The 22,641-nt window shown below is 47.0% G+C and overlaps 9 protein-coding genes across 9 annotated transcripts; 5 read left to right on the top strand and 4 right to left on the bottom strand.

Moving 5' to 3' along the window:
- Nucleotides 1–404: 404 nt before the first annotated feature.
- DPS1 (aspartate--tRNA ligase DPS1) lies at nt 405–2,075 on the top strand (the record flags this gene model as incomplete). The annotated part of the gene is made up of 1 exon (XM_022609986.1): nt 405–2,075. One exon carries the CDS (start codon nt 405–407, stop codon nt 2,073–2,075), a length of 1,671 nt encoding a protein of 556 aa, XP_022466327.1.
- A 2,620-nt stretch (nt 2,076–4,695) lies between these two features.
- Nucleotides 4,696–5,268, top strand: COX19 (Cox19p; the record flags this gene model as incomplete). The annotated part of the gene is made up of 1 exon (XM_022609987.1): nt 4,696–5,268. One exon carries the CDS (start codon nt 4,696–4,698, stop codon nt 5,266–5,268), a length of 573 nt encoding a protein of 190 aa, XP_022466328.1.
- Nucleotides 5,269–5,407: 139 nt separating this feature from the next.
- KNS1 (serine/threonine protein kinase KNS1) lies at nt 5,408–7,459 on the top strand (the record flags this gene model as incomplete). Its single annotated transcript, XM_022609988.1, has 1 exon — nt 5,408–7,459. The coding sequence occupies one exon, from the start codon at nt 5,408–5,410 to the stop codon at nt 7,457–7,459; it is 2,052 nt and encodes a 683-aa protein (XP_022466329.1).
- Nucleotides 7,460–7,849: 390 nt separating this feature from the next.
- Nucleotides 7,850–11,653, bottom strand: SPA2 (Spa2p; the record flags this gene model as incomplete). The annotated part of the gene is made up of 1 exon (XM_022609989.1): nt 7,850–11,653. One exon carries the CDS (start codon nt 11,651–11,653, stop codon nt 7,850–7,852), a length of 3,804 nt encoding a protein of 1,267 aa, XP_022466330.1.
- A 354-nt stretch (nt 11,654–12,007) lies between these two features.
- On the top strand, nt 12,008–12,940 carry HIF1 (Hif1p; the record flags this gene model as incomplete). Its single annotated transcript, XM_022609990.1, has 1 exon — nt 12,008–12,940. One exon carries the CDS (start codon nt 12,008–12,010, stop codon nt 12,938–12,940), a length of 933 nt encoding a protein of 310 aa, XP_022466331.1.
- Nucleotides 12,941–13,177: 237 nt separating this feature from the next.
- POM33 (nucleoporin POM33) lies at nt 13,178–13,987 on the top strand (the record flags this gene model as incomplete). The annotated part of the gene is made up of 1 exon (XM_022609991.1): nt 13,178–13,987. The coding sequence occupies one exon, from the start codon at nt 13,178–13,180 to the stop codon at nt 13,985–13,987; it is 810 nt and encodes a 269-aa protein (XP_022466332.1).
- Nucleotides 13,988–14,401: 414 nt separating this feature from the next.
- RIM4 (Rim4p) lies at nt 14,402–16,495 on the bottom strand (the record flags this gene model as incomplete). Its single annotated transcript, XM_022609992.1, has 1 exon — nt 14,402–16,495. The coding sequence occupies one exon, from the start codon at nt 16,493–16,495 to the stop codon at nt 14,402–14,404; it is 2,094 nt and encodes a 697-aa protein (XP_022466333.1).
- Nucleotides 16,496–17,605: 1,110 nt separating this feature from the next.
- On the bottom strand, nt 17,606–20,332 carry HSP104 (chaperone ATPase HSP104; the record flags this gene model as incomplete). The annotated part of the gene is made up of 1 exon (XM_022609993.1): nt 17,606–20,332. One exon carries the CDS (start codon nt 20,330–20,332, stop codon nt 17,606–17,608), a length of 2,727 nt encoding a protein of 908 aa, XP_022466334.1.
- Nucleotides 20,333–20,945: 613 nt separating this feature from the next.
- ISA1 (Fe-binding Fe/S cluster assembly protein ISA1) lies at nt 20,946–21,614 on the bottom strand (the record flags this gene model as incomplete). Its single annotated transcript, XM_022609994.1, has 1 exon — nt 20,946–21,614. The coding sequence occupies one exon, from the start codon at nt 21,612–21,614 to the stop codon at nt 20,946–20,948; it is 669 nt and encodes a 222-aa protein (XP_022466335.1).
- Between the last annotated feature and the right edge of the window lie 1,027 nt (nt 21,615–22,641).

Raw genomic sequence — 22,641 nt, forward strand, 5'->3', positions numbered from 1 at the left:
TCACTTCCAATTTTTCCAGTCTCGAGTTCTGGAAACAGAGAAAAAAAATTAATGTTTTTGAGACTTTTTACGAATTTTCCTCTTTGGGACAGGAGGACTCGCCGGTTTCCCGATGCGACGATTGGTTCCTTTTTTTGAAACTTGGGGTCACGTGCGGGGTGCAAGCCCTAATTTGGGTGGAAAGCTTGCAAGCCCTAGTATCGGGTAACCCTTACATTTTTTAAACCCTAACTTCTTGTTTTTGGGAATTAGGGTTTTGGGGTTGAGTGAAAAATTTTTATCGTTTTCTTCACGTTGTATTCGTCACCATTGGCAGATGAGTCGGAAGGGAATACGGTTAGTTGAAGTCTTGTAGTTGCAACTGCGGCACTCAATTGAGAAGAATAAGTAGAAGGAAGGTACCAATGTCTACAGAGGGAAAAGTTGCCGCTGCTGCAGAGACCGCTGTTCAGGAACAACCCGAGCAAGTTATTTTAGGTGAGGATGGGCAACCTTTATCGAAGAAGGCGATGAAGAAGTACTTGAAGGAGCAAGAGAAGTCGAAGAAGAAGGCGGAGCGTGCCGCGCAGTTGCAAGAGGAGAAGGAGCAACGTGAGCGCGAGTCCGCTGCCTCGGACACCGCAAAGGACCACTACGGGAAGTTGCCTCTGATCCAGTCGACCACCAGAACCGGGGAACGTCGTGTCAAGTTCCAAGAACTGGGGGCCGCGCAGGACGGTGAAGCGGTGTGTTTCAGGGCGCGTGTCCACAACACGAGACAGCAGGGTGCGACTTTGGCCTTTTTGACTTTCAGACAGCAGGCTGATTTGATCCAAGGTTTGGTGAAAGTGCAAGACGATGGATCCGTTTCGAAGCAAATGGTCAAATGGGCCGGTGCGATCAACTTGGAGAGTATTGTCCTTGTGCGCGGTGTTGTTGCGAAGGTCGCTGAACCGATCAAGAGCGCCACTGTGCAGGACGTCGAGATCCACGTGAGAGAGATTTTTGTCATTTCCGGTACTCCACAAGTGTTGCCCATCTTGTTGGAGGACGCCTCGCGGTCCGAAGCTGAGGCTGAGGCTGCTGGATTGCCAGTGGTGAACTTGGACACAAGACTGGACGCTCGTGTCATTGATCTGAGGACTGTGACTAACCAGGCGATATTCCGGATTCAAGCTGGTGTATGCTCTTTGTTCCGCGAGTTCCTAATGAACCGTCAATTTAATGAGATCCATACCCCGAAATTGTTGGGTGCCCCCAGTGAAGGTGGTGCGAACGTTTTTGAAGTTGGGTATTTCAAAAGTAAAGCGTACCTTGCACAATCCCCGCAGTTTTACAAGCAACAATTGATGGTAGCTGATTTCGAGAAAGTGTTTGAGATTGCACCTGTGTTCCGTGCTGAGAACTCGAACACGCACCGTCACATGACCGAGTTCACGGGGCTCGACTTGGAGATGACCTTTGAGGAGCACTACCATGAGGTGTTGGACTTACTCTCTGATCTTTTCGTGTTCATCTTTGGTGAATTGAAGAAACGGTTCGCCAAGGAGATTGAATTAGTCCGTAGACAGTACCCTGTCGAGGAGTTCAAGTTGCCAGCTGACGGTAAGATGGTACGGATCAAGTACAAAGAAGGTATTGCCATGTTACGTGCCGCTGGGCGTGAATTGGGTGATTTCGATGATTTGTCCACTGAAAACGAGAAATTCCTTGGTAAACTGGTTCGTGAGAAATACGACACCGATTTCTATATCTTGGACAAGTTCCCGCTGGCGATCAGACCATTCTACACGATGCCCTGTGCTGAGGACGGGAATTACTCCAACTCGTATGATTTCTTCATGCGCGGGGAAGAGATTCTTTCCGGTGCTCAACGTATCCACGACCACGAGCTTTTGAAGCAAAGAATGGAGGCCCACGGTCTGAGTGTGGAGGACCCAGGTTTGAAGGACTACATCGAGTCCTTCAGTTACGGGTGTGCTCCACATGCCGGTGGTGGTATTGGTCTTGAGAGAGTTGTCATGTTCTTCCTGGACTTGAAGAACATCAGAAGGGCCTCGTTGTTCCCAAGGGACCCAAAGAGATTGAGACCATAGGCTGGGGAGGGAGCCCACAGATGTATGTGTATAGACGTAGTAATGTACGCGATGCGCGCGCTGACCTAGACCTGGTGCGGGACTGGATTTCGCACGAAGAAAGAAAGTTTTTTGATCACGTGAATCAGATGCGGAATTGAATTCCGCAAATAGAGACCGTTTTCCATTACCCAGAACGCATTGCTTTCTTGCACAGTGAACGATAAGCAAATCACTATTACCTATATACATTTTGTACAGACCTTGCATTTCAAGTGCTATAGCAGTACTGTCAATCGTATATTATGGCTATCACTGGTTTTTACTTTCTAGAAATGAACGTATTATTTACAATTGCGGTCCAGAAGATTCTTTAGCCCTATGTCGTTAATTTCTTCAACAGACAGTTTGAGATTCAATGAGTTGACCTGCTTATGGGCAATTCATTACCAGCACTCTCATCTCCCAGTGAGTGCCTTTTATCGTTGATTATCCTTTTCAGTTTGCTAAATTCTCTTTCACTGTTAACAGAAGTAACGTTGATACTGAGAAGGTAATCCAGAACGCTTGGCAAAAGACTGTGGTTGGAAACCGCAACGGTCGAATCACTCAACTTGGACCTCGTTTCATTCAGGTACTGTGATATGATATCCCAGGAAAGCAGTGTTCTGAAAGAAAATACATCAGCAGTGTGAAATTCGCTGTTACTTTCGGGCAACAATTCGAAATCACAAAACTTCAAAATACGAATCTTTACCTTCATCTCATGCGCCAGACTCCCAGAATTGCCTAAAATTTTTAATCTCTTTGAGCAAGTGTTCCCTCAAAACTCTTTTAAAGTCCTTGACCGTTAATGCCATATTAGACCGACCGTCGCCAGCGAAAATTCCTTTGATCTCTTTCATTTTCATAACACTCATCGGGGGATCCATCATTTTCTGTCTCGCTGCTCTCATCTCCATTTTCAGTTATCTCAAAATTCATTATTTTGAATGCAATGTTGGTCAGTTCAGAATATACATCAACACAATGCTTTTGGGAGATTTTAAAAACTTTCACAGCATCATGATGAAACAACGCACTCAACATATGAATGTAGGTAGAATCACAGGCTTTTGCGTAGTACTTTTCATACTTCGCTTTGAACTTTTGAAGTTCGACCGGTCTTATCAAGAGCTCACTTAATCCACTAGCACGAACCGATGACATCTCTTTACAATATAGCAGTAATGGAAAGAAGCAAATACTAGCGGGCTTGCTTAAAGATATTATTTTCGTTAACGATTCGTACGGTGTCAAACCTTTATAGATAATTTTAGCAGTTGAAACGTGGGCTTCACAAAAGTCAAGTTCCACCTAGTGTTACAATATGACGGCGGTAGTGTCTCCACACAGTCCTTGAAACTTTTCTTAAAAGTGAAACATTTTCTCAATTTCTTGGTCAGTGCCATTAGACGCTGGACAATATCCACTGGGCAGATATTAGGAAACAATTCAAGAGCCTCTTCATCATTTTCTGAACCTGTGTTTTCTGTATCTGTTTGCAGGTTCTCATTAATATCATCGATTAAAGCTCTCACAAACAGTTGAATTTGGGGTACGGCACAACCGTTGTGAGAGTTGAAAAAAGGAAATTGCTCGTCTCCTTTCAACGAATCTGTTGCTCCTATCACGGAAGTAGCATTATCCGTGCAACAGGAGGTGAGCAATTTTGATAGAGAGAAATTTTCATCAACGAAAGCAAGGTTTCTGTTAGCTCCTGCTTCTCTTTTGTTTCGACTTCTCCGAAGTGAATCGGAAAAACAACGCGTTCCATATTTCTGGTTATAAGGTTGATCGTGACACTGATACAATCGGTGCCCTTGTTTGATGTCCAGCCATCGGTTTCTAAAGATACCCAAGGCAATCTGACTTTCTTCAAAACGTTAAAACGTTGATAAATAATATCAGGAGTGTTTGCACTCCTGGGTATCAAAGAGCTCACGGAGCTGCTCTCTCACCATCGCACTAATATGGTTCGAGACCTTTTTCTACTAAACAATTTCTTACATTCTGGCAAGCGCCTGCCCACAATGAGCCGAAACGGTGCGGTATCACTGCTCTCACCATTATAAGTGTATAATGTGGCCGTGATGTCGCACTGCAGAACATGATTAATCTAGAGTCAAAAACGAAATAGCTCAGTCCTAACACCACCGCCAATGAGACACGTCATCAGGTTTAGCACTACTTTTGACCTTCTTTTGGACAGCCCTTTCAGTAGAGCTATCCAAAGTTTGCTGGACTGGGGAGAATGTTCATGGAAGACCCTGTTGTTATAGCGTTTCCAGCACGTACCTAGCACTATCCTATCAGGTGCAATTCCGCAGTCACGTGATATACAGTTGCAAATTTCAATCCCGCACCAGGTCTACGCTGACCCGCGGTCATGTGACCGCGGGGGGAAGACCCGAACGAAAAAATAAAAAAAACAACAGCGAAGGGGACAAGAGAGGGAGAAGAGAGAACATCACGGTAAACCGAGCAAGACACAAGCTAGCACAGGTAACGGTGCAGAGGCTAGCCAGACACCCCTACGGTGACTATAATCCATAACCTACCCCAACCCGACCCACACCTACCCAAACACCCCACCCCAACGATGTCCGGCAACCCTGGGAACGCGCTGAGGGCGCTCTCCCCGACACCGCCAGAGCGCGGCTCCTTCCCACTCGACCACGACGGCGAGTGTTTCGACGCCATGGCCGCGTACCTCCGCTGCATGCGCCTCGTGCACAACGAGAACGCCCCGAACTGCCGCCTGCTCGCCAAGGAGTACCTCCGCTGCAGAATGGAGCACCGCCTCATGGACCGCGACGACTGGGCGCACCTCGGGCTGCCGCGCGACAGCCGTGCGCCACCCCCAGACCACCCCCGCACCAAACCCCCGGGCCCACGAACCCCGGAATACGGCCCCCGCCCTCGCGGCCGTTTCTACGCCACCCCCCCCCGTACTATACAGCACGCTACGCAACACCGAGTCACCCCTCTCGCGCGCCCTCGCGCCCAGAAACCGCCGCACGAACACCCCCCCCCCCACCGGTTGCTTTTTCCGCACAACCGACGCAAGAACCGTCAGTTCTCAATTTCAATTTCAGCGCATTCTCAGTATACTCGTCCTTTTCGACCCCTCCTGTCGCCCGCTCGCTCTGACTTATTGAAGACTGGGCTATAAATGCGATTTTTGTTCACTCTGCGAGTCTCACTCGAGTGCACGATACACGTTTGGAACTGTCGAAGGAGTCTGCCTAGTGTTCATCGGTGCGTAGTGGTGTGACCCCCCCCCCTCCATACAATACATATCAGCGAACACGATGGGGAACAGTGCTGCTGCTACTACTACTCTGCTGGAACAGATGCTGGCGAAACAGAACTCGTACTTGAACAATAACCTCAGGGACGGGAATGACGGGAACGTGTCTGCTGGACAGGTGAACTTGCCCAGCGCGGGGAACTCGTTCCTGGACGAAATATACGACGGCGAGGGCGTCTATGACGACGCTACCACTGCTGGGCAGCTACCCTTGAAGTCAAAGATCAACGGGGACAGGTACTTCAACGAAATGGCGATTGTCGACGATGACGATGAGGCGGGCGGGCACCCGCTCTTGGCTGATTCGTACGCGAATCACGTGACCAAGCAGCAGTACGGCGGTGTCGTCGATAACGATAATGATGACGACGGTGACGACGACGACGACGACGATCTGATCTTTATTAAGAAACAGCCCGCCGTGGAACCCTTCTTTGCCGACTATAACACTAACTTCACCACAGAGTACCACACCCCGAAATACAAGAAACAGAGGACGATCTCGCTGCCACAACTGCCGCATGCAAAACTCAATTACGACGCCCTCTTGGAACTGCCGCCAAGAGTACAGACTCAGGAGGAACTGCTGCATTTGACAGGGTCCTCAGCAAAGACTCTCGAGGGGAACAGAGGCGTCAACTTGAAAGTGTGCCACTCGCTGTCGCCACAGCCCACGTCGCAGCCACCTGTGACACGCACCCAGAAGAGACTGTCCGCCAACTCGAAGTACTTCGCCACAGATAAAGACGGTCACTACATATACAGGAGAGACGACGTGTTTGGCAGTAACGGGAGGTTTGTCTCAGTGGACCTTCTCGGGCAGGGCACCTTCGGCAAAGTGCTCAAGTGTTTCGATAACGCTGCTAACGCATACGTGGCCGTTAAAATTATAAGATCCGTGGACAGGTACAGAGAGGCAGCAAAGACAGAGTTACGAGTACTCGCACAGATCATGCAGAACGACCCCTTCGGGAAGTTCCAGTGCTTGCTACTCACCGACTTCTTCGACTACAAGGACCACATATGCCTCGTGTCACCCCTATACGGGAGATCCATTTACGATTTCATGTGCTCCAACGGGGTGGCTAGGTTCCCCGGGTCCCATATACAGGCCATCGCGAGACAACTCATAAGGTCCGTGTCCTTCCTACACGATCTGGGGATCATACACACAGATATCAAGCCGGAAAATATCCTCATCTGCGACGAATCGTACAACGAGTACGACTTGCCGGATGACATCGTCAACTCCCTAAGCAACAGAAGACGCATCGCCTCGGGGGGCAAAAGGAAAATCTTGAAGGACCCAGAGATCAAAATCATAGATTTCGGCAGCGCCGTGTTCCACGACGAGTACCACCCACCAGTCATCTCGACAAGACACTACCGTGCACCAGAGATCGTCTTTGGCCTGGGTTGGTCGTACCCTTGCGACATATGGTCCCTCGCGTGCGTCCTTATCGAACTCGCCATCGGAGAATCCCTATACCCTATCCACGAAAACTTTGAACACTTGGCAATGATGCAACGTATCAATGGCGTCGCGTTCCCCGTCGAAATGGTCGACAAAATGTTCTTCAAGTACAAAAATAAATTGGGGAACCTCCCGGGGGACCTGTACACCACAGTGTTGAAACATTTCAATAAACGAACGGGGCAATTAATGTGGCCAGAGGTCAACAAGAACGGAGAAACGGTCACAACACTCAAATCGATCAAGAGGGTCACAGACTCCTCAGAGAGACTGGACATAATGGTCTCAAAATTTTTGAAGAGGGACTACCAAAACGAGAAATTTTCCATCAATTGGAACCTCACGCCAGACCAGAACTGGAGCCAAGTAAAGGGCACGTTCGGCGTGCGCAACTCCATAGGCAAGGAAACTTTCTTGTTCTGGTACTGGTTCGTAGACCTCATGAGACTGATGTTCGAATTCGACCCAACGAAACGTATCACGGCAAGGGAGGCACTCGAACACGAATGGTTCAACTTGGGCATATGGGACGACGGGATCACTAATTTTAACAGTACACCGGTAACTTCAAGCTATTAATATTCACAGGAAAGGACGGCAGGGAACAGGAACAGGAAGGACAACTATGGGAAGAAGGAGAGAGGAGGACCAAATCTTGAAACTAATTGCAATGCTCTTGTTCGTCATTGTTATTGTTTTCTGATTCAATCAATCTAAAATTTCTTTTTCAGGCATTTCTGAGTTAAGTATTATATATTTGATCTGCTCATTTTCAAAGCAGACAACATCTTATAACTGTACTTAGTTTTTCTACAATACACAGAGACGACAAGTATACTCTTCTTCACATATAATAATTATACCCTCTCTTAGATTATATTTTTTTGCGAGATCCGCTCAGTTGAACGACATCACTTCTATTAAAAAATACTAAAAAAATAAATTTTACACGATTGTCCAACTCTAAACTTACTCCAACTTAGAGTTCAAAAAGTCTATCTCCTCCTTTAGACTGGCCTCCTCTACCGATTTAACCAACTCCTTCGTACACTTCGCAACATCAAAGGCAATACCGGCCAATCTTTGCTTGAAATTCTTGTCAGCGTAATCATTATCACTACTTTCCTCTTGGAATACACCGTCTTTGGAAAGTTGACACAGAATTGTCATCCTCCGCGCACAATCCTCCAAACTTTGTACAACCCAGCCCCCGTGTTTCTTCAAGTTCGCATTTCTGCTCTGATTCATAGAAACACTCGTAGCGTCCGCCATCTGGCCTATCACCTGGTTTATGGCATTAGACTCTTTCCGCAGACTGCCTTTCGTGGACTTGGGTTCCTTGATGGAACTTAGCAGCGACTGGATGGTCGAAATGACCTCGACAGTCTGGTGCTCTAAATATAGCAACAATTCAGAAAGTGTGTTATCCGGATTTTCAATATCAAAGGCATCTACGTCAAAATCAACCTCTTCCTCGTCCTCTTCACTATCAGTGTCATCCGTGTATTCTTCACCGGAGCTATTTTCCTTGTCGTTCGCGTTGCCCGCGATTAGCCCGATCTTCGGAGACTCTTCTTTGATCGAGGTACGCGGTTCATCCACTTTTTCGCGCTTTTCTAAGGGTGCAAACTGGTAGCTATCGTCGTTGTCACTAGCCTCAGAGGAGTGATGACTGATATTCAAATCATCTTCGTTCTCCTGTTTTATCACGGGAGACAGGTTGAGGTTTTCCTGGCCATTTGGATGCGAGGCAGGGTTTGTCTTGCTTTCAACACGTACAGTCGGCGTTTCCTGTGGAGCCGCTTCATCTTGCTTCCTCACGATTGGTTCATCCTGTCTTTTGGTAGGTTGTTTTTTAGTCTCGCTATTCATAGTTATCCCAAGACCTTTTGCTCCGCCACCATTAGAAACATCAACACGTCTCAAAGAACTGCTCTCCAATTTGTTGATTTTGATTGGCTTCATCTTTGGAACAGAGTCGACTGGCCCAGATTCTTCCTTCGTGGTATAATCCTGCCCCATGGATTTCTTCAGAGCCAATATATCCAACTTTTCGTCATCGCTGTCGTCGGAGAAGTTTGATCGTATTTCTCTGTCTGGAGAAATGCTATTCAACTTGTCAAATAGCTTATCGGCAACGTTTTTCGCTGGTCCTGAGGGTTCAGTTAAAGACAGTGCTGTGACGTTACTTTTGGGACTTTCCTTAGTTAGCCTATTACTGTCTTCCGGTTTTTCTGCGGGTGTGTTTTCAGAAGCAGATGCTGCACTTGTCTCTTTTGCTTTCCCCATTTCTTGTTCAGTCACACTGTCAATAGAAGAGGATGGTTCCTTAAGTAAATTTAAGTCAGAAAGCGTTGGGGAAGTTGCCCCACTTTTATCAAATTCGTTCTTGTCCTTCACAGGGGCTTCTACGTCATCTTTCGCGGAAATGGATTGTCCAGAAAGATTGGATAGGTTTTTCTCAGATGATTGATTTGATGACACTTTCAAAGATGGAGAACTGACCCTTTTGTTGTCTAACATTAAAGAAACCAAACCACTTCCAGACGGCTTCCTCATCGTGCTACGGGGTCCTTGGGGTTTCAAAACGGGACTGTTGATTACCTTTTCGATGATCCTCAGAGGCTTAACTGGTGAATCTGTGGGCTTGGGTTCCCTCTGAGCCGTTGGCTCGGAAAATGTGGACGCGAGTTCTTCTCTGTCTACTAAGACAGGTGTTCCAGGAATATTCCGGACCTCCGCTTCTACTTTACTTTTCGCAGCATTTGGGCTCGGCTTGTTTTTCTCTTGCACAAGATCCAGTCCCGGTACAGAAGTAATTTTTGCGGTCTGTATAATCTGGCATACTGCAAAGGCAACCTCTGATATGGACGCGAAAACAATAACCTTCGGTAGTAGACTCTCGTACAGTGAGTAGTACCGTATGGCGTTTATCGCATGCGACATGGAACTTCTTAGTAAAGTACACAGATCCGAACAGTCCTTTATTAATTTCACCAAGTCAATAATCGACGACACCAATCCTGAAATCTGTGCCACCAATCGGAAAAGAAATTCGCCAAATCCCTTGTGTTGTGGGATTTTGTTCTTATTCTTGTTCTCGTTCTCTTCATTATTATGACCGGTGTTCAGGGATACGAATAGCTCTGTGATTAAATTATGCAATTTCGTGACGAAGTCAATCGGAATGATACCATTTTTGGAGATGTGTTTCTGAACAGACTTTTCATTTAACAAAGTTTCAACCTCGAAAAAAGTTTCATAATTTTTGGTAGTTTTCCCATTTTTCTTCATCCTCAGTTTGAATTCGGATTCCGAAAGTTTCTGCTTCAAGTTTTCGTTTTCTATCGATAGGTCCCCGATCTGCGTGTTGAGTTTCAAAAGTTCTTTCTGCAGATGACTTATGCTTTCATCGTGCCCTGGCTGCGAAAGTTTTGTGTCCTTGGCTAAAGATACAGGGACGTCATTCCTCTCGACGGTGTCCACGGGTGGTGGTGCCGGGACCTGCAATTGAAGTCCTAAATCCGCGTCTGTGGGGCTTTTCAATTTAGTTTTCGAGGCCGAGTTGGATTCTGTCTTTGCCTTCAGTGGGGAATCGTCATCGCCAACAAAGCCGCTGTCCTGGTATGGTATATTGAGGGAAGAATCGTCTGCGAAGGCGAGATCAGGAACTCTTGTACTTTTCTGCGTCATCTCAACAGGATGATCATCAGGAGAACTGGATGAGAGCTTTTGGGAAGTCAACCCGGTAGCATCCGGCAACGGTATATCTCTTGCAGTTTCTTGAGGAGGTGAATCTTTTTGCCCCGATTTTCGAGTATCGTCGCTTGGTAGTTCGTAATTCGTTGTTTCCTTCGAAACAGCACCCTTGTTCACCTCTCCGTGTTTAGGAGCATCCGCTTCATTATCGCTCTCATCGGACGAAGACCAGTCTATCGAGGCCTTTTGTGGTATAATAACAGATTGTTGAATGGTGCTTGTAGCTGGAGGCAGACTCCCCATCGTCCCCGTGTCTGTTTCCGTACCGGCGTCTGACTCAGAAACGTTAATCCTTGGTATTATTGGGGAGCTCTTAAGCTGTGGTGACTCTGTGGAGTCTCCCATAACCGGTCCAGCGTTAAAACCTGCTGTATGTTTCTCGTCGTTGATGTCCTTGAGTGTGTCCAAATTAAAGCTTGGACTCTCCGGTTCGTCCGAATTGCGGTTCCCTGCCAGAATCACTGGAGGGTGTGCTGCAGTGGGTGTAGAAGGTGCGAGGAAACTTGGGTCTCCCACTTTCGGGCTCATTATATTATCTATATCGTATGCGACTCCCGTGGCACCGTTCTGACCACTGGGCAAGTTGGCATTGTTGGAATGTTCTTCCCGTTGGTCCGCCTCATCGTTCTGCACAGAGGAGGGCAAGTGGTACTCGCGCCGCTGTATTTCAAACAGAATATCGTCTACCAGGTCATTGAACCGCAACTGGGACAAGTTCGACAGTTTCTGCCGCGCCTGGTTCCTTTTCACGTGGAAACTCGTTTTGGGCAAGAGATACTCCGGTTTGTTCTGGTCCTCGTTAATCCGCCGCTGCAGCTCGTCAGTGACGTCTGTGCTCAGCTCGTAAAATTGCAGCGAGGACAGTTTCAGCAGTTTGGCTCGGGCTTTCTTCGCTCTGGCGGAGCTGGCCCTGTCTTGCAAGTCCAGTCCGGTGATGTCGAAGTACGTCTTCAGCTTGACGTAGTACTGGTATACATCCCTGCTGTGTTCGGTAGTGAACTTAACGGAGTTCATGACTCTCTCTTTCTCCGTGTGGTGACGCCCTTTCTCGAACTGGTTACGTGCGGTCAATTGCAAAGCGTGTTCTCCCTCCTGCTAACGCACCAATGTAGCAGAACGACTGTCATCTTCGAGTCCATCGGGGCCTCGAATTGACGAAATTCTCTCGAGGAAAGAAAATGACGCGTAAAAAAAACACTTTTCGTGAAACGCGATTGATTTTTTTTTCTGTTGGGATGAGGTTCACTCGCCAACTGCGAAAGGCCAGTGCAGTTCGCTTGGCTTGGCTTCTTGGCTTCTTGGCTTGGTCTACTACTGGTAACTGGATTGGCTTTTGAGGCTGTACAAATACTGAGAGTGAAAACTGCAATGGAGGGACAATCTGCGACTACTACCACGGCTACTGAATGGAGGGAGAAGCTGGAGGAGAGGGCCCGCAGGCTCAGTGCGATGCTGCGCAGTGGTGAACAGAATGTAGGCGGGATCCTTGAGTTTGCAAAAGATCTGTTCAATTACGGTGTGAAGAACAATTCAATTCTGCCTCAGGATGACGACGAGGATGATGATGAGGAGGAGGAAGGGGAGCTGGACGACGGTGATGATGGTGAAAATGACGGTGAAGATGCAGATGGCGATGATGACGATGTTGACAACAACGCTGATGGTGCAGCCCCAGAGATGGACACAAGACTGTACCAGTTTGACATGGAAGAGGAGGAAGATATCGATGCATCCAATGATGATTCCCACGGTGAAAATTCCCACGACGACTTGTTCGCAGGTATATTTGACGGGAACGTGTTTGAACGGGTCATTGACATCTTAGACTCGCTGACCCCCGCTCAAGTAACGGCAATGAAAACCCAAGCGTTTCTGCTGAAGGGTGACTGCCACCTCGAGTTGGAAGATTTCAACGAAAGTATGCGGCAGTACCTCGCCGCAATCGAGGGCGAAAAGGACTTGAACCAAATGATCACAATCTACTTGCGGCTGTGCGAGGCAGCCAAATGGGCACAGCACACGAAGTACCCCTGGTTCGTGGAGAGCGCCATTGCTCTGCTCGAGCAGCGTATAAACTCCGATCTCTCCGCGGACGCCGCAGCAGACCGCCGTCTCCTGGAAGACCTACGGGAGGACTTACAGGATGCAGAGTCCGCTAACGAGGACATCCGCGTCAAGCACCCAGAATTCGACAGCATCTTGAAACGGGCACTCGGCCAAATGGTCCAGTACGACGAGCAAACGGAGGGCAAAGCGGTAGACCTTACAAATCTCGTTGTAAAGAAGAGGAAACGGAAGTGAACATCGTACGCTAGCACCGACAGCCCTCACACTTACCTACCCTTCACCCACACCCGCTGGTCCAACCCCTCATCATCACCCGGTTCCGCACGTCATCGCCGCGAAGAAAAAAAAATCCCTTTGACGAAAAATTTCATACAAAATGGACAACTTCGCTCGACACGTCTCGTACTTTCCCCTACGTCTCTCTCCCTTCCCAGTGGGACTGTCCACATCTAGACATACACATTCAACGTCATGGATACTACTCAATCTGGGAAACCCACTGAATCCAAGGCCACGCCTGCCCCTGCCGGCGCCGCTGGTGCCAGGTTCGTCAAACTTGCCAAGAGTCTGCAGTTTGCCTGGTTTGTTGGCCACGCCATCGTCCTGTTCAGCAGTGTCTTGTACATGTTCACCTTCAAGGAGTGGTTGTACAGACTGGTCTACCTGGGCGTGGTGCACTCCTTCGGTATCATTATCTACCAGCAGCACTTTTTGAAAACTGTTCCAAGGGACACTGCCTCTTTGCTCACTGACGAGAACATCCTGTACTTCGCTCTGGCAACTGTGTGGCTGTTCACCCCTAGGTTCACCATCTCGCTCATCCCATACATCATCTTCTCCCTCTTCCACTTCGCCAGATACTTGCAGAACAACTTCCTCCCAGTCGTCTTTGGGCTTACAAGGGAGAACAGCGGTATCATCCAAAATCTGACCAACTTTACCCAGAACTTTAACGAAAGATGCATGTACTGGGTTGCGGGGGTCGAATTGACCACTGAGGTCATTCTTCTCCTAAAGGCCTTGGTCTGGTGCAGAAGATCTTGGATCCTGTTCCCATTGTACTCTCTGTTCATCAAAATCAGATTCGAGAACTCGAAGTACTCGAGAGCAGCTTTCGCTCAATGGAGGGTCAGACTGGACGGACTCATTAGCCACCCATCCGTGCCACCAGTGGCCAAGAAGGCTTACGATTTCACAAAGACCAAGCTGATCCAGCTTTCCAGCTACCAATTGACAAAGCCAACTTTGTCTCCTCAAGCTGCAGAGGCTAAGCAAAACTGAGTAGACCAAGAGTTCGGAAAGTTGAGGGGTGGGGTCATTGGGCGATTGACTAGTTAAGCTACTGTCTATCGTTCTCTCCCACATCTCGATCTGTTTTGGATCTTACCTTCGAAGCTCTCTGTATATGTGTCTTTGTTTTTCTCTCCTATATTTTTTTTATATTGCTTCTATGTAATATTAGAAGGCTCACAACTCTATTCCAATATGGACCACTCAGCGTGGTCTTGTTCGTATGTTTTGATGCTTCTTCTTCTTCTTATCCGTCTTTGCTCCAAGGTTAAGATGAAGGAAAGAAGGGAATAAATTACATTTACACACAATCTTTATGTATTAAAACCATAGTTAGCAAAGAAAAAATGCAGCCAAGTGATCAACCTACCCATGTTGCTTCTAGGCGCGGAGGAATCCCCCCGATTAATAGTCAAGCAACTCTACGGAGGGCTTGTCCACTTCCTCATTGCTTTCTCCGGGTCTGAACGGAGGCGAACGGTCAGAAAACTTCCGCACTCCGTGTGGCATCACTCTAGGGACCGACATCGGCATCATGTTCCCGTTTGAATGTGGTCCCGGTGGGCCAAATGGTGGTCCTGGTGGTTGCATGTATGGCTGTCCAGTGGGGTGTTGGAATGGATAAACTACTGAATATGGCTGGCCACCATGAGAGGTACCCGGTGGACCCATTGGATACGGCATCGGCGCGTAGTAGTAGTGCTGTGGGAAGTAATAAGGTGGCAGATTAGGATCGTTGTTGTATTTCAACATCTCGTTGTACGAGTACCTTCTCTTAAAATGACGTGGGTAATTTCCTGCAGATGATCTATCATATGTCGTCGTAGAAGTACCAGTAGCTGTACCAGCGGAGCCATAATCATGCATGTTGGTGTCACTTTGTGACTCCGATATATCTCCATCATTTTCGATTGAATCTGTGCCCTTGCTTCCGTCTCCCTCTTGGTAATCACTTTCGGGATCGACTTCCTCTTCTTCATGTTCCTCATTTCCTTCCTCTTCCTCTTCCTCTAACTCTTTGTCATCTCTTTCCCTCTCTCTTGTGTGATCACCCATGTCACTGGAAGTGGTTCTGTTTTCTGGGTAAGACACCCGTCTATAAGGTGCAACTTTCGGATTGTAAGTAAAGCTTGGATACCCGTTTGACGATTTGGTACTGCCGGGGGAGCCATGAGCAAATCCACGGAATGGTGGTAACCCGCTTGCATGTGATCTCCGCCTGTACATGTTTATAGGTGGTGGCGCCAGATTCAATTGAGGGGTACCGTAATTTGTGTCATCATGGAATGAGTTGTTGTTTGGTTTCCCACCGTTACTGAATCTTCTAGAATTTCTCCGTGAATGTAACCCTCCAATCTCTTTGTACTGTACGTGTATTGTTTTGTTCAAAAAAATAGAATGGTTTTCCTTCTCAAGTGCCGCTGAGGCAGCTTTTTCCGTGTCAAACTCGATAAAGGCGAAAACGTTTGTTATTTTGTGTATCAAAGTCAAACTAACGATATTGCCATAAACGCTGAAATGTCTTTTCAAAGAATCCTCGTCTGTGTCTGTATGTAATTGTCCCACAAAGATTGAATTCTTGTCAATACAGACTTTCTCCTCCTCTTCCATCTCTGGTACAGGCGAGCCTTCTTCGTCTTGACTTTTTGCAACCAAGTTATAGTGTTTGGGGACGTTTACATTTTGAGCCCATTGGACGTTCCAACTTAATTCTGTCTTGATATTGGCAAACGCCCTAATAGCATCATCTCTGTACACAAATTGGATAAACCATGACGCAGACTTTGTTATTGGGTACCCAAGGTTCTTCCTTCCAATGGGCAAACCGGAGTCCTTACCAGGTACAACTTGTTCCAATTCACCAAATTTTGAGCAAAACTTCTCTAGGTCGGCGAAGGAGGTGGGCATGTGACAGGAGATGAACAGTGTCCTGTTGACCCTTGCCGGTTCACAGCGGATTATTCTACCGTTTAATTTAGAACCATGAGCCATTCTCAGTGCGTTCTTAGCATCTTTGTCCGTAGCGTATTGAACAAAAGCATATGGTCTATTCTCTTGGTCTCTCAAAACTTTGACACCGTTTAAGCCACCGTAGTGAGCAAACTTTTCTGTAACAGAGAGACACAATTCGTCATCGGACAATGTGGCCGCCAGACTTGCCACAAATACACAAGCAGAAGGTCTCCCTCTTAAATCGTTGTGGCTCGTCTTTGAAGGTACTGTTGATTTTGGGTTAATCTCGGAACGTGGAAGTGGGGCATTCTTGTCCTTTTCAGAACCTTCACGCTCCTCGGGCGAACCGTTACCCTCTGGGTCAGCACCGTCTGAACTGGTACAATCAGAATCCTCATCTGATTCCTCCAAGGACGAACAAACATCTGGTAATAAATCGTTTATCCCTTCGTTAATTACACAATTGCCCTCCTCATTTAATTTAACGGGAGTCGAAGCAACATCCTTAACGGGCATCCCGATATTAGAATCAGACACCAAAACCATACCCTTGTTTTTAAAAACTAGTATCTTAAAAAAAAATAAAAGGAAACAACAACAGATAAGGGAAGGGGGGGTGGAATAAAATATAATAGACAGTAATTAAAAAGCTAATCTACCCACTAGAGCTGGAGAGTAAATTTTATAGCAGCAGCTTTTTTTTCTGAAGAGCCTATTCTAGTACTAAATTTTTTTTGTTCGTTGCAGAATGAATATATCCTACAGTTTATAGAGTAGCTTCTTGGTATATAGATGTATTACTTAGATCCTGTTCGGTGAGAAGTTACCGTCGTGAACACCAGAATATAAAGAAAGAGAGAGAGACCTTTCCAGCACCAAACAATGAGAAAATGGAAGAGATCAGATCAGAAAAACCAAGATCTCCATTCGGTATTTATACGCCACCAGCGGCGGTTCTATTCCAAAACAGACTTAATTTTCTTAACTGCATAGAGTAGTATCTGTTATCCGTCACCGTCAAGAACCCATAGGGTCTGCGCCGTTTTCTGTGCGCATCTAACGCGCGCTACTATCACCATGAGAAAACCAGGCGCATTCTACACTATGGGGATGAAATCTGGGAGCGGAGAAAGAGGAGGAGGAGAGACAAAATTAGGCAGGAGGCAACTGCCCCGTCTGACGCGATGGCGGCTAATGTGCGGTTGTTATTGGACGGATGCTCCCCGCCCCCCGATTGCCCGCATCCGTGCATTGTGTGGGTACCGCCGTCTCCACCGCGGTCTCCACACAATGCACGCACCCCTAAAAACTACTATTTTTTTCTTGTTCTTCTATTCTTTGCAGTGAACCTCCGCAGAACCCCCCGCACAGAAAATAACGCCGGGTCCAGACCGTCAGGTCTTACTACAAATACCTTTTTCCCGCCCCGCCCAAAACTAACCGCTGCGGATCTTTCTCGGCGATAATGAAGAAATAACGTCACCATCACCGCTGTCGCTGTCCTTGTTGAAAGCAAAGTGTTACCGCAACGGGACATTACTTTCTTTCTTTTCCGGCGTTCCGTAATTATTCCGTTTTTATAATTGTATAGATACGTAGTTTTTATTTAACGCGTTGTGCTTACTGAAGGGGGGGAGGGCGGCTACTTTCTTTGTCTCAGTCGAGATCTATGTCCATGCCTTCCTTTTCGTATTCGTCGTCGTAGTTTTCCTGGGGGCCTCCCTTCGTTGCCTTGTGATTACCCAAGACATCCAGCCTCTCCTCTTCCGCCTCCGAGGAACCCGTGCCACGCTCTTTGCCCTTGTGCATGACCACTTTCACGGTCTCCTTCTCGAGGACCTCACCCTTTAGGATCCTCATCGCCAGCTTGTTCAAGATCTCGTTCTGGATCAACCTGTTCAATGGTCTCGCACCCATATCGTCGGAGTAACCGTACTTGGCCAGGAAATCTTTGGCCTCAGGTGTCACGTCTAGCTTGTAATGCTTGTCGTTCGCCTCGAAACGGGCCTCGATCTCCCGGAGACGAATATCCACGATCTTATGGATCGCCTTACGGGATAACTTGTTGAAGATGACAGTACTTGAGATTCTGTTCAAGAATTCAGGTCTGAAATGTGCCTTCACAGCAGACATGACCAAATCTTTGGTCGTATCGGTGATCTTGGCACCCTTCTGCGAGTTGATGAACTGGGCACCCAAATTGGAGGTCATGATTATAATACAGTTGGAACAGTCAATCGTCTTACCTTGGCCCGAGGTGATCCTACCGTCGTCAAGCATTTGCAACATCACAGTTAAAACGTCTGGGTGTGCCTTCTCCACCTCATCGAAAAGTAAGACAGAATATGGCTTGTACTGTAACTGGTTGGTCAAAAACCCACCTTCGTCGTAACCAACGTACCCAGCGGTGGTACCAAGTAATTTGGACACAGAGTATTTCTCACTCAACTCGGAACAATCAACTCTGATCATCATCTCCTTATCGTTGAATAAGAACCCGGCAATCGTTTTCGCTAACTCAGTCTTACCACTACCGGATAACCCAAGGAATAAGAACGATGCTGGCTGTCTAGGGTTCGCCAGACCGGATCTGGCTAATCTCACTGCATTGGAGACAGCTTTGATGGCCTCCGTTTGGCCCACAACTTCTGAGGATAACTCCTTCTCCATGTGGATCAATTTCTCGTTTTCAGATTCGGAAAGCTTCTTCACTGGGATACCAGTCAACCGCGCAGCAGTCTCAGAGATCGTCTCGGAATCAACAACATTGGAAACCATAGAGTTGCTCCCGACACGTGCTGCTTCATCAGCAACTTGTTCCTCCAATTGAGCAATATTCTTCTTGATATCTGGGATGGCAAAGTATCTCAAATCAGCGGCAGACGCAGTATCGTATCTACGTTCTGCATCGGTGGCTTTGTTTTCTAGTTCCTCCAACTTCTTTTTAGCGGCAGTCAATGCCTCATGGCCCTTTCTTTCATCGTTGTAACGCTGTATCAAGGGTTCCAAATCCTCCTTTAAAGAGGCCTCTGTCTTTCTAGCCTTCTTTAATCTTTCCTTCGTAGTGGAATCAGCATCGACGTCTCTTTCTAGAGCCTTGATTTCAACCTCGATCAATTGTAGTTGACGTTCCTTGGAGTCCAATTCTTCGGGTTTAGAGTCTCTTGCCACAGCGACACCTGCACACGAGATATCAACCAGGTCCAAAGCAGAATCTGGTAATCTCCTGTAGGGCAAGTAACGCTTCGCTAATTGAGCGGCTGTCACGAGAGCACTGTCCAGGATCCTTACCCCGTGATGGATCTCATATTTCTGTTGCAATCCTCTCAAGATGGCCACGGTTTGTCTGATAGTAGGTTCTAGTACTTCGATTTTCTGGAATCTTCTCTCAAATGCACCATCTTTTTCCACGATCGATCTGTATTCGTTGTTTGTAGTGGCACCAATAACCTTCAAGTGACCTCTCGATAGCGCTGGCTTCAAAATATTAGCGGCATCGTCCTTACCGTTGCCCATCAGCATGTGGATTTCATCGATGAAGAGAATGATCAAAGTCTTCGATTCTTCAACCTCCTTCAAAACCCCCTTCAATCTTTCTTCGAAATCACCCTTGTACTTGGCACCCGCGGTCAAGGATGCCAAATCCAGTGAGAACAGTTTGCACCCTTGCAAGATGGTGGGGACATCGTTGTCCACAATTCTCGCGGCAATACCTTCAATAATACTGGTCTTACCAATACCTGGTTCACCAATCAAACATGGGTTAGATTTTATTCTTCTTGCCAGCACCCTGATGGTGGATCTGATTTCCTCCTCACGGCCAATGACAGGATCCAGTTTCCCCTCGCGGGCCTGTTCCGTCATGTCGATGGCATATTTACTTAAGAACTCAAGAGGAGTGTTCGTGTCAGCACCTCTAGAGTCAATCTTTTGGTTACCTCTCAAAATGAGCGCCTGTTGCTTGATCGCCTCCACGTCCACCTGCGCCTCTTTGAATATCTGCTGGATGGACGAATCCTGGAACAGCGCGAAAAGAATATGGTCCTGAGCAATGAACGAATCCTTCTGCTGCTTCTGTATCTTTACTGCTTCCTGTAGCACCTGTCCTAGAGCGTAACTTGGAGTCACCTGCTGGGGTGCTGGATGTTGTTGTGGAACTTTGACCAAATTCCTATTTACGACTCTTTTGAACGCATCGTAATCGTATCTTGCCTTATCGATTAAATTTTGCAGATATGATATCGACCCATCCTCGGGGGTCTCGATAAAGGCAGCTAGAATATGAATAGGTTGTAGTTGTGGATGCTGATGATCCTCGGCCAGTTTCTGAGCCAAAGTCAAAACAGTCAACGCCTTTTCTGTGAATTGAGTTTCGTCGTTCATACTAGCTATCGTGTTGTGCTTGTGTTTTGTAGTTACTGTTATCTGATGAAGACGAACAAAGCTATATCACAACACAACAAAAGGGAAAGATGGTAACCTACGTCTCTGTTATATATACGAGAAAAAAAGGCTACTATCTACTTAATTTCAGCAATAATGCCTCGGTAAAAGCAACCAAAGCCAAGCCCTCAAGTCTTCCAGAACCTTACCATTACCCCTTGATGAAAGCTTCTAGAACAGGTACAGTCTCAGATGTCTCACCGTCACCAGTTGCTCGAAAATACGGGGTCTTTCCAGACATTGCAATATTTTTTAGAACTCCCGTGTCCCGCGTTCGGTTCTCGCATTTTCTAGAAAAAACGAGATCAAGAAAGAAGAAAGATTAAGATAGAGGGGGCGCCCGTTGAGAGCATACACAGCATTTTCTACCAGAACGTACTAGGTGCTTCAGGTACTAACAGTACCTGCTGGTGTAGTGCGCTACACCCAACTGGGACCTCAGAAGTCTCTTCTTCCACCTGTAATAATAAATATGTGTTTTCTTTTGCTGTGTATACAATAAATAAGATGACTGTGGGGGTCACGTGCACGTTGGTCCCTTTTACCGGGAGCATCATACCATGAAACTCTCACCACAGCCACAGGTTCCCTTTGAGTTTGGGTTTTTAAAGACGAATTTTGTGTTCAGTTTGTCGTCGATCCAGTCCATCTCGCTGCCAACGACACTGAACAGCGCCCTTGAGTCGATGACTATCTTGATTCCATCTTGTTCCACGACTTCGTCAAACTTTTCCGGTTTGGTTACGTACTGTAAATCGTAAGTGGTCCCAGAACAACCCCTGTTCCTTGTGCTGACCCTGATCATACGTGGCTCTGGTTCATCGAGCAGGGCCTTTAAGTGTGCGATCGCTTTAGGGCTCAGCGAGATTACTGCTTTACGGGGTCTTAGCGTCCTCCTCTTTTTCTTCTGTGTAGAGGCCGCTGCCCCGCTGCTTGTGGTTGTTTGAGCGTCTTTAATCAACTGCTGTGCCTCTATGCGTTTCTTCTCCATTTCTGCATCTTTCGCCTTTTGCAATACAGCCTGTCTTTTCCATGCCTCCTTTGAAGGTAACGAATGGCTAGACCACTTGAATTTGGGAGGTGCCTTTGGAGGAGTCATCTGAGGAATAATAAACTTGAATTGTGGGGTAGACTGTGGAGCAGGCCGCGACGACGACGATGACGACGATGTCAATGACGCTGACCCGGCTGGGTCCATCAGCATCGTGCTTCTTCGTATCATCGCACGCGTGCTGAAGACTCTGCTGCAACCTCTCAACAGTATACTTGCATTACTAGCCGTGCCCGCACAGCTCATTATTAACGTTGTAGTGTTTTCAAACCTTTGCCGTTTTCAAGTCACTTGAACAAACTCGAGGTAGTTACACCCAAAACATATACCTATATCTATATATATAGATTACAACTAGTACCGATTAAACATCCCGGGACTAACTTAATATCGGGTATTGTCCGGCCAGTTCTTTTGCTCTTTGTTTTTTGTGCTATATTTCTACCAAAGATGAATCATCACATCGTTGTATACGGCGAGGGGGAATTCTTCCGTTCCTCCAGAGGTCCGACAGCCAATGAAAGAGAAGACTGTTACAAACGCACTTGAGCAAGCTGAGAAAACGGACATTACCGCTACAAACGCCCATACCTACGTTTTCCGATATCTCGGGGACTCACTTTTTCTGTGTTACCCGCCTGTCAAGTATTTGTCACCCTGACAACCGGTTGAACACCGGTGCAAAACCGAGAAAAATGTCTTTGTCCTAAACAGAAACAGACATAATGTACGGACAAATGGCAGATGATGGAAAACGTAATGGAAGGGAAGCTCAAAGAGATAAAATGTCAGGACAAAAAAGAAAGGAGCAGCAAAAGACGGGAAAAGAAAAGAGAAGAGACAGAGAATATATTTCATTGTACGATTATAAATCAATGTAGTTTGTACTGGTTCCGTGGAAAAGTGGGTTGAGTTGACGAGTTGAACGACAAGAAGTATCTTTAGTCACACACAGTGGGATTAATTCACGCAAAACGCTACGTGGATTACACAAAGATACAATCATCATCGGTCATACACTCACACAGGTCGAAAAAAGCGGGAAAGGTAACCATTTCTGCAACAGTTTTTTTTAATTCATCACCTCACGCAATAAGCTCTTGTTGAAAACAGCCCACTCACCCCCCCTACTTTTTTTTTGACACATTCAAATATATCCATCGACTGCACACTAGCCGATTACAGTCCACTTTCTAGA

The sequence above is a fragment of the Huiozyma naganishii genome, chromosome 9 (assembly GCF_000348985.1).
Source record: "Huiozyma naganishii CBS 8797 chromosome 9, complete genome".
Classification (NCBI taxonomy): domain Eukaryota; kingdom Fungi; phylum Ascomycota; class Saccharomycetes; order Saccharomycetales; family Saccharomycetaceae; genus Huiozyma; species Huiozyma naganishii.